At 46.8% G+C, this 9623-nt stretch overlaps 1 protein-coding gene across 1 annotated transcript in view; it reads right to left on the reverse strand.

The window, feature by feature from the left end:
- Positions 1 to 9604, reverse strand: part of Gckr (glucokinase regulator) — a 29621-nt gene extending 20017 nt beyond the window's left edge. The window contains exons 1-10 of the mRNA XM_032908614.1: positions 9545 to 9604; positions 8696 to 8851; positions 8243 to 8311; positions 7325 to 7393; positions 6876 to 6949; positions 6469 to 6535; positions 6244 to 6297; positions 4924 to 5018; positions 1712 to 1817; positions 213 to 331 (exon numbers count right to left, since the gene is read on the reverse strand). Coding sequence (XP_032764505.1) covers positions 213 to 331; positions 1712 to 1817; positions 4924 to 5018; positions 6244 to 6297; positions 6469 to 6535; positions 6876 to 6949; positions 7325 to 7393; positions 8243 to 8311; positions 8696 to 8851; positions 9545 to 9604 — 869 coding nt within the window. The remainder of the gene's footprint in view (positions 1 to 212; positions 332 to 1711; positions 1818 to 4923; positions 5019 to 6243; positions 6298 to 6468; positions 6536 to 6875; positions 6950 to 7324; positions 7394 to 8242; positions 8312 to 8695; positions 8852 to 9544) is intronic.
- Between the last annotated feature and the right edge of the window lie 19 nt (positions 9605 to 9623).

Genomic DNA, 9623 nt, shown 5'->3' on the forward strand with positions numbered 1-9623 from the left:
CTCTTTTTTTTTTTTAGTTCTTTTTTTTTCGGAGTTGGGGACCGAACCCAGGGCCTTGCGCTTCCTAGGCAAGTGCTCTACCACTGAGCTAAATCCCCAGCCCCAAGTCAAAGGTCTCTTAAACGCTTGCCTCTGGAATCAGAGCCTGCTATCTCCTCCTCCCTGTCACCTCTGCTTGGATCTGAACCCCAATTTGTCTGTTTCCTCCTTACCTTTGAGAGGACACAATGCCCTGGTCCACAGTCTTATGGGCTGCTAGCAGCAGGGTTTCCAGTAGAATCTTGGTGGCACTTCCACCTTTCATTCGGGAAGAGCCGCTGAGCCCCTCGGGCTAAGGAGGCAACGACACTAGGAGGAATTGGTAGAAAGAGGACAACCCAGGACTCTACCAGTTCGCCAGTTCATGACCCCCTGAGCATGGCGTGGTGTTGGTGATCCTTGGGTGTGGAATATGATCGGTGACTCCTATGCATGAGTGTGTTTGGTGGCCCCTACTAGATGTTTACCGTGGTTAGTGATCCCTGAGCACGTCTTTTTACTGGTGGCCTTGACTGTGTTACTAAAGTGTCCTTAACTGGAAGGAGAAGGGAAAGAAAGGGCCACCCCTGGCCATCTCCATGGCACACTCAAGCCTCTCTAGAAGGAAGAACCTTCTCCACCATGTTCTATGGTATTTTATCATTCCTAAATGCCAGGTCCCAAGCTTTATACGGACACACAAAGCAGACCCAAATGGTACAGATTTATAACACAGCACATCAAAGATTGCAGCAAAGAGAATGTATGACCAGTGATTAAAAACAGAAGACTGAGGGCTGGAGAGATGGCTCAGTGGTTAGCAGAGCTCTACTGCTCTAGCAGAGGCCCTGAGTTCAGTTCCCAGCCCCCACATGTGGAAGCCCACAACTGCCTGTAACTTAGCTCCAGGGAAACTGACCCCCCCTTCCGGTCTCTGTGGACACCTAAATTCACATGCACACATACACACACAGACATGCACATACGTACACACACTCACCTAAAAATTAACTTTAAAATGAACCTTTAAAGAAAACAAACAAACCTGAAAGCCATCCAGTAGAGTAAGGAGGAGAGAGACAGGGAACAAAAACAAGTTCTATATACTATGAAATTTCCCTCCCTCTCTCATATGAAGATCAAGAGGAAGGGCTCAGATATGTCCACCACTGACAAAGGAAGGCAGGAGGCAAACGTTTTGGTTGGGGAAAATGTAGGGATAGATGGTTCTAGTGAGATGTGCGCAGATTACCCAGAGGAGAATAAAGAACGGGAATTCTCAGGCTAAGAAGGCCTGCAGGGGTGTGGAGAGGATGTCATAAAACATAGGAGTAAGACTCTTATCAGTGTTCGTAAAACCCTCGTTGACTGAATGGGACCTAGCAGTGGTTAGTCAAAGCTGTCTGTGCATAGACAGCAAAGGAGTCCTCTAAACAAGACTGTTCTAAATCACAGAGGTGCTTCCTAGTTACTGATCTGAGAAACAGGGTTAAAATAAAGATTAAAGAAAAACATCCCGAGGTGAGAAAGTAAAAGAGAAAGCAGGACATTATTGAAAACACTCAGAGTTGATACAAAAGCCTTGGGGATTTAAGCAAGATAGGCAGAGGCTTGAAGATCAAAGGTTCCCAGTATGTGACAAGCAGTTCCCTTGAAGAGGTAGGTGTGTAGAGAAAATAGAGTCTGGCCCTACCCCGACGGCAGGATTGAGCACAAAAGCTTCCTGTTTCTCCTGCATCTTTTGCATCCGCTCTGCCACTTGCCGGAATGTTGATCTCCAGTCTTCAATGGGGTCATTTCTGAGAGCCAGAGAAAGACAGAGGAAAAAGAGCTGTCTGTGAGAATCTGAAGAAAAGGCCTCAGCCAGTAGTTAGGATCAGTGAGAGAGTGGAGTCAGAGGTCAACTCTATCACAGAGAAATATGCTTTGGGGCACATGGGTTGGTGTCCCTGAACTCCAAGGATTGGGCTTATTATCTTCAGCAAAGCCCACATCAAAGTCAGCATCCAAGCTTAATGTTCTAGCTGGAAGCCAAACGTCAAAACTACTATGGTGGCACCTTTGATCCCAGCACTTGGGAGACAGAGGCAGGGAGATCACTGTGTTTGAGGCCAACCTGGTCTACAGAATGAGTTCTAGGATAGCCAGTGCTACACAGAAAAACTCTGTCTCAAAAAGTAAAACAAAACCTTGCCATCTTAGAGTCCTTCGAGACCCCCTTCCATTCTTGGAAATTCATCTGAAACTCTCTCCAGTGAGTGACCCCCTCACTATCCGAGGGAAGCACGTTGGTCCTTAATGAGGTATAAACTTTATACTGTTAACTGTATTGTCTGTTGGTGAGTAATCTACAGCAAATTCATCATAATAAAACGGTATGTTAATGAGACAAGAGAGTCAGCACGGGCTGACACACGTAGCTACAAATTGTGGAATCTCAAAAAATGAGGATCTTCTGAAGTGGGTGGATTTGTGAATTGCTCAGTGTGGCAAGACTTCGAAGACTCATCTAGCCTGAGCTAGCCATTCACACATTATCCTCAGCTGTCCTTGACCATTCCAGTCCTGACAGGATTTCATTCCTTGTTGAACTACTTATTTTATTATTTTATTTGAGTGTGTGTGTGTACGTGTTAATGTATGTGTGTGCACATGTATGCAGCTCCCCATGCACACGTGTGCAGAAGTCAGAGGTCAACCCCAGTTATATTCTCCAGTTGCTCTCCACCTTATTTTTTGAGACAAGGCCACTCTGTAAACCAAGACCAGCAAGCCCAGGAATCCTCCTGCCCCTGCTTCCCCAGTTGTGAGACTATGGGCACATGCCACCCCCTTCTTGAGTAGTTTTATAGAATATTGTATAAAGTAAGTATTTTAAAATATATAAGTATTTTTATATGGATTCTGAAGCAGGTAACTTTTACCTATTCCATACCTGTTGTGTAAAGTGCCTCCCGTGGCTGCTGTCCTGATAATTTCTAACACTTCCTAGAGGCCCGGGAGGGAGGGAAAACATTGTGCAGTAAAATCCGGGGTTGGGGATTTAGCTCAGTGATAGAGCGCTTGCCTAGCAAGCGCAAAGCCCTGGGTTCGGTCCCCAGCTCCGAAAAAAAGAAAAAAAGAAAAAAAAAATCAGGATTCCCAGACTTGACTTCGCTGAACACCAAAACCTCCCGGGGAGTTCTGTTTTGCAACAACCATCCACTTCTGGATACACACACACTCACACACACACACACACACACACCACACATACACACACACACCCACACACCCCACACACACACACACCACCACCCACACACACACACCCACACACACCACACACACACACACACACACACACACCACACCACACACACACACACACACACACACACCACACACACACACACACTCACACACACCACACACACACCCACACATACACACACACACACCACACACACACACACCCCACACACACACACACCCCCCACATACACACACACACACACACTTTCTCACACACACACACACACACACACACTCACACACACCCTGAGGTTCAGCCTCTGCAGGTGTGCGTCAGAACCCCAAACTGCATCTCTACAAAGCTTCCGAGACAGTTTTGAAGATGAGTCAAGGCAGGGAGGCACCCCTTTAGGAACAACTGGAAGATCTCCACACCCACATTGTTTGAAATTCTTCATTTCACTTAGTCACAGGGCCTGAAATTAGCATGTGCTGCTGCAGATATATTTTGGGTGAAGAAGAATCCTCCATGAAAAGGATACAGGGTTAAGAGTATCACAGACTCATTTACACCTTAGTATGAGTTACGCTACGAGCCTGGAATCTGGGCGTTGGAAGAGCATCTCCTAAAGACCTAGGCTCCTTTGCTTCAATTCCCCCACAGACACGGTGCCATTAGGTGATCCAATCCAAGGGCTTATTTAGCAGAGTTCCTCAAACCTGGCTGTGCCTCAGAATCACCAGGGTCGCTTTAACGAAATAGACATCTCATGGCCTTACCCCAAATGGAACTACATCGACAAAGCACTGGTCAGCTATGTGGAGTATTAAGATCAGACCGAGTGGCCATTTGGATAGAGAATAAGAAGGAGGTTGGGGCATGGTGATTCGGGCCTAAAATCTCAGCAAAGGCAGAAACAAGAGGGTTTCAAGTTTGAGGCCAGCCTGGGCTACGTAGCAAGACTGTCCCTCTCCCCACAAAAGAAGGAAGGTGTCTAGCACAGGGAGGGCTTCAGGCTGGGACAAGGGGCAGAGGTGAGGAGGCAGAGGAACCAAAGGGAGCCTGGAGCGATGGAGGAGAGTGGGAAATAGGAAGCTGGGAAGAGGAGTGGGTGGTCGCGTGGGACCCGCCACTACTCTGAAAAGACGCTCAGCGCTCACCCCAGATGAAACACACTTTCCTGACCCTGGTTTGTTCATGTGTTTGCTTGTGGTTTCTGCTCTCTTTTCATTTTCTTCTCGTTCTTGTCTCTCTATCTCTCCAATCCCGGTTTGAATCTGTGCAAGCTTGTGTTTTATGTAACTTTGGGGCTTTGTTTTTCTATTTTTAGGGGGGATTATTAGGTTTTTTTTTTCAAGACAGGGTTTCTTTAGGTAGCCCTTGCTGTCCTGGAACTTGCTCTGTAAACAAGGCTGGCCTCAAACTCAGAGATCCTGCCCCATTAACGTGGCTTTTGTAAGCTGCCTTCCACCATCTCTGAAACAAGGAGAGAACATTTAAGACGAAGAAACTTCATGCGCTGAGAGACCACCCCATATTTACTTTTCTATTCTGAGACTTGGCAAGGACGACTATACCTATCTGTCTCCTCCTTGGCGATTGCAGTGTGGACTTTGACATGTCCCTCTCCCAGGCTTCCCAAGGCCTGGTCAGTCTTATCGAAGCCTCACCTGGCCATGCTCACCGGATTGAAGCCAACCAGAACCGGCAAGAAGATGGCTGTGTTATCCATGCAGTAGTCCATCTGACCTGCCACAAAGGGCGCCTGGTAGTACCAAGAAAGGAAGGTAAAATAAAGGAAGCTCCTCGGAGTGTTCCCAAGACCCACAGGGAATCCGCCTCAGCATGCTGGCTAGAACTAGATTTCTCAACCAAGACTTAGTGAATCCACCACTGGGTGGTGGCCCACACCTCTAATCCCATCATCTAGGAGGCAGAGACAGGTGGATCTCTGTGAGTTCAAGACCGGTCTGGTCTACAGAGTAAGTTCCAGGAAAGGCAGGGTTACACAAAGAAGTCCTATCTCAAAAAGAAAACAGACAAACAAAACAAAAAAATCTTATTGAATGCAAATTTGAAAAGCAGAGCATACTACTATTAACAAGTTCCCCAAGAAAACCATTTTTTCTTTGAGCTACGACTTCCTTATATATGGTCCAAGTTGCCCTTGAACACACAGCCATCCTCCTGCCTCCCTTCCTGAGTGCTGATATTATAAGCAAAGCTAGGGCTACATATTTCTTCTGTTCTTCCACAGAAATCTTCCAAATGGTAAGGTCTGAGAACTACTAACTCAATTGTAAGCTCCTTGTGATCATCTCCTGTTTTTTCTCATGGTACAACTGCTGGGATCTAACTCTCTATGCCCTGAACTCCATCAAAACCATTGTAGGGGATAGGAAAACTAGCCAAGTGGTTCTCATACAAATATGCTGAGAATCTTGTCAAAATGCAGATTGACCCACTGGCCCCTGAGATCCTGTATGCCTAAGCAGGCAGAGTTGATGGGGATGAAGCCAGGGGCCGGACTCTTCTGTGAAGAGTCAGAGAAGTAAATACTTCAGGCTTTGTGGGCCCTATGATCTCTGTCCAACTACTTAAACCCAGCACAAAAGAGGCCATGAATTCTGAGTAAATACAAAGGCTGCATGCCAGTAACCTATCCACAAATTCAGGCAGCTAGCTACACTGGCTGCCAGAGAGCTTGCTGACCCCTGGACTGATCTGTCCATCTTGGTTGTTGATAAATCAATACACAGCTATTCTGAGATAAAATACCCTCCCCCTTTTTTTGTACCTATAAAAATATACCACAATTTTTTTTTTTTTACCAAACTTACCTATTTGGTTAAAAATTAAAATAAAACCCCGTGGTGGTTTTCTACTTCCTAGCACCCACCTCATCACCTAGCATCCACCTTCCATGCTGACCTAGTCCCATCCGCTTCACCCTAGTAAAACCAACCCACTCCTCCTGTCCAAACACTTACAGAGAGCCCCACAGAAATGCCTATGACGACCACTCTCTTCTTCCCAGCAGCCACCTAGGAACAGATGAAGTGGGTGTGTGTTAGGGTCTCCATGGTGTAAATCTAGTGTGAGAAAATCAGAGCCAGAGCAGGGGCCAAGCCTTAGCTGAAGGTTGGGGTTTTTTCTAGCCCTATGAAAAGCAACATATGGGCATCTCCAGGTGAGTAGTAACAGGAAACACAGACCTTCTTCAGCTCCTCGATCCCGTGTAGGGCGCTATCTTCTGTCTGTTCCCGAGAGGCCACAACAGACCTAAGGGTGCAAACTCAATAGAGGTCAGTGGCATTAGCTAAGAGGCAGATGCCTATAGTTGGTTAGGGAAGGGTACACTGAAAGAAAGGGATGGAGGAACGCTGTCATTGAATAGGCACCTACCGTTTGTCGGGCACCGTGATAGCCATGCCACAGAATTTAAAAACCTAACTAACTAACTAGCGGCAGGTAGGCAATAAACATCTGTGACAGGGTCAGATACAAGGTGACAAGGGATGGTGGAGACTGAGGCAGGTTCAATATAATCGTTGACTAAACTCATTCAAATTCAGGCTCTAAAAGGACATTCGGGCCACATGGACAGGCCGGGGTAACTTACCTGTCACCTCCTGCAATGAGGTAGGTGTAAAGAGGCTTTTGCCCCAGGCCTTTCATCAGCTGGTTGAAAGACACCTGTCCAGGGAGAGAGAGAGAGTATGAGGAAGGAGTGACAAAGAGGGTATAACACGCATTCTCAGTTTCTACAGGATCTATAATGGTCTCCTTAGGCCAATGCTCAGCCCTAACTTATATCTGGAGTCTGCCACTTAAAGATGCAACTTGGAGATGATTACTTAGTGGTCCATGAGATGTGGGGAGGTTAACAAGAGAGTGCTGGGGGCTCTCGTGGGACCAGAGAAGTCAGATTTCATCCTGGGCTCTAGGTTTTGGAGAGGAAGTGGGGATAGAATATATCTATAGAGAGAACTTATCTCAGATGAGCCTTTTGGTTCTGGGGGTCATCCCCAGGAGGAGGAGGAGGGAGAAACAGGGAATTAAGGTACTCACAGACATGAGAAATGCCATACGACCAGAGGTCCCCCCTCCACTCAGCACTACCAGACCCCCATCTGGCTCCTGAGGAAGAAAAGAAGCCCAGGTCACCAGGGCCCAGCTCGGGAGAAAAGCACCTTTTTCTTCCTTTGTCAGCAACAGAGGAAGACTTGGAACTTATTCTTCTCCTCATCATAAAACGGAGAAGAACATAGGCCATGTGAGGTAACAAAAAGAACAATAATCTGGAGAAAGAAGTTCTCCTGGTTCTCCTCTCTGACTAAGCTATTCATTAAAATCCTCACTTATTCCAGAAGGGACTTGAGAGCAGCTTTGTCAATTAAATAAAAGTAAACAATCAAAGCAGCGATGGAAGCCAGCAGTTATTAGCCGGGCACATCCAAGCAAACGACTACAACCAGCCTTTCTTAGTTTTCTTTTCTGGAAAGAGAATTTTTTTAAAAAAGATAATGATACTAACTTCACAGGTTTTTGTGGATATACTGAGTGTGGAAGTGCATTGCTGGGGATGAAGAGATGGGTCGGCCATTAAGACGCTGGCTGCCCTTCCAGAGGACCCAGGTTTGATTCCCAGAACCCACATGGCAGCTCACAACCATCTGTAACTCCAGTGGGTGTAGCACCCTCTTCTGCCTCCCATGGGCACCTGATACATGTGGTACACAGACAAACATGCAGCCAAAACAGCTTTTAAACAATAATTACATTTCAAATAAAATGCACCTCTGCTGATAAAGTATTATCCATCCGGTAGCTGTCACGATTATTATCAATGACTAAGACAACAATAAATATCCAAAGGGAAGACCAAGAGGATAAAGAATTGAGATTTATAAAAACGAGAAGTGGAAACCCAGGAAAGAGGAAGTGAGAGAGAACAGAAGTGTTTGGGTGAATGAGAAGCATTCGTACCTTCAGAACTTCCTGGACTTTTCCAGCCACTTGCAACATGGTGGTCAGAACTGACTCGCTGTATAGTCGCTGTAGAGAGTGGACAGGAGTCAGGATGGAGAAAAGGGGTGGGGTAGAGGTGGGAGGAAGACCATGAGATGGCTCGATGAGTTAAGAGGATTGTGGCCAAGTTTTATGATCTGAGTTCAATCACTGGGACCCACATGGTGAAAGGACAGACTGATCCCCAAAAGTTGTCCTCTGACCTCCACACATTTCCCCATGGAACAAATTCTTCCCCATCACAAAATAGATAAATAAATTTTAAAAATGGGAATGAGTGGGGGGCAATGGAGGATGATGGGTTGGGATGGAGGAGAGGGCTCGGGATTTCCCATATCAGGAGGGTAGGGGTTGAGATGTGGCTGGCTTGGCACCTCTGTTTGCAGTGTCTGAGATCTGACTCTGAGTCACCTGGTAGGTGGGCACAATCTGCCCCTCCTCCTGGAATATCTCAGCATCACACTGCCCCAGCAGTTTGACAATTTTCTCTGCATCTGCTTTGTCCAGGTTTCGGGTCAGTGGGTTGGATTTCTCTGTGATCGGCACAGCCGCTTCGTACCCTGACAACTAGAGAGAAGGGACACAAAGATGGGGGAGGGAAGGCAGAAAGCCAAAGTGCTTTATGCCTGCTGGACTGGAGGTGGGAGTGGCATAGGCTCGGGCTCACTGTTTGGCTTAGATTTACATACTTCTCTCTCTCTCTCTCTCTCTCTCTCTCTCTCTCTCTCTTCCCTGTCTCTCTCTCTCTCTCTCTCTCTCTCTCTCTCTCTCTCTCTCTCCCTGTCTCTCTCTCTCCCTCTCTCTCTCTCTCTCTGTCTCTCTCTCTCTCTGTCTCTCTCTCTCTCTCTCTCTCTCTCTCTCTCTCTGTCTCTCTCTCTGTCTCTCTCTCTCTCTCCCTGTCTCTCTCTCTCTCTCTCTCTCTCTCTCTCTCTCTCTCTACTTAGTCTTCGTGTGATGTCCTCAGCCTATTAGGGAAGGAAGATCATAAGGGAAGATAAAGAAAATGGTGCCTATCCTGGGATGTGTGCCTGTAATTCAGGCATTAGGAAAGTGAAAGCTGCCTCAAAGGTATCAGGAGTTCAAGGCTATCCTCAGATACATAGCAAGTTTGAGGCCAGCCTGGGCTAGACCCTGTATCAAAAGCCAAAAAGAAGAAAAACAGAAGGAAGAGGGAGGGAGAAGTCCAGAGCTGAGGCCAGTCCAAATTTAAAAGTATTTTAGGAATCAGAACAGAAGACTGAAATTGAGAAAGGACCTCACCTCCCATTCACCAGGCTCAGGGGTCTCGATCACATGCTGATATCGTTTGGTGCCTGGCATGGTCCCACACTGTGGACCC

The sequence above is a fragment of the Rattus rattus genome, chromosome 7, assembly GCF_011064425.1.
Source record: "Rattus rattus isolate New Zealand chromosome 7, Rrattus_CSIRO_v1, whole genome shotgun sequence".
In the NCBI taxonomy this organism is placed as follows: Eukaryota; Metazoa; Chordata; class Mammalia; order Rodentia; family Muridae; genus Rattus; species Rattus rattus.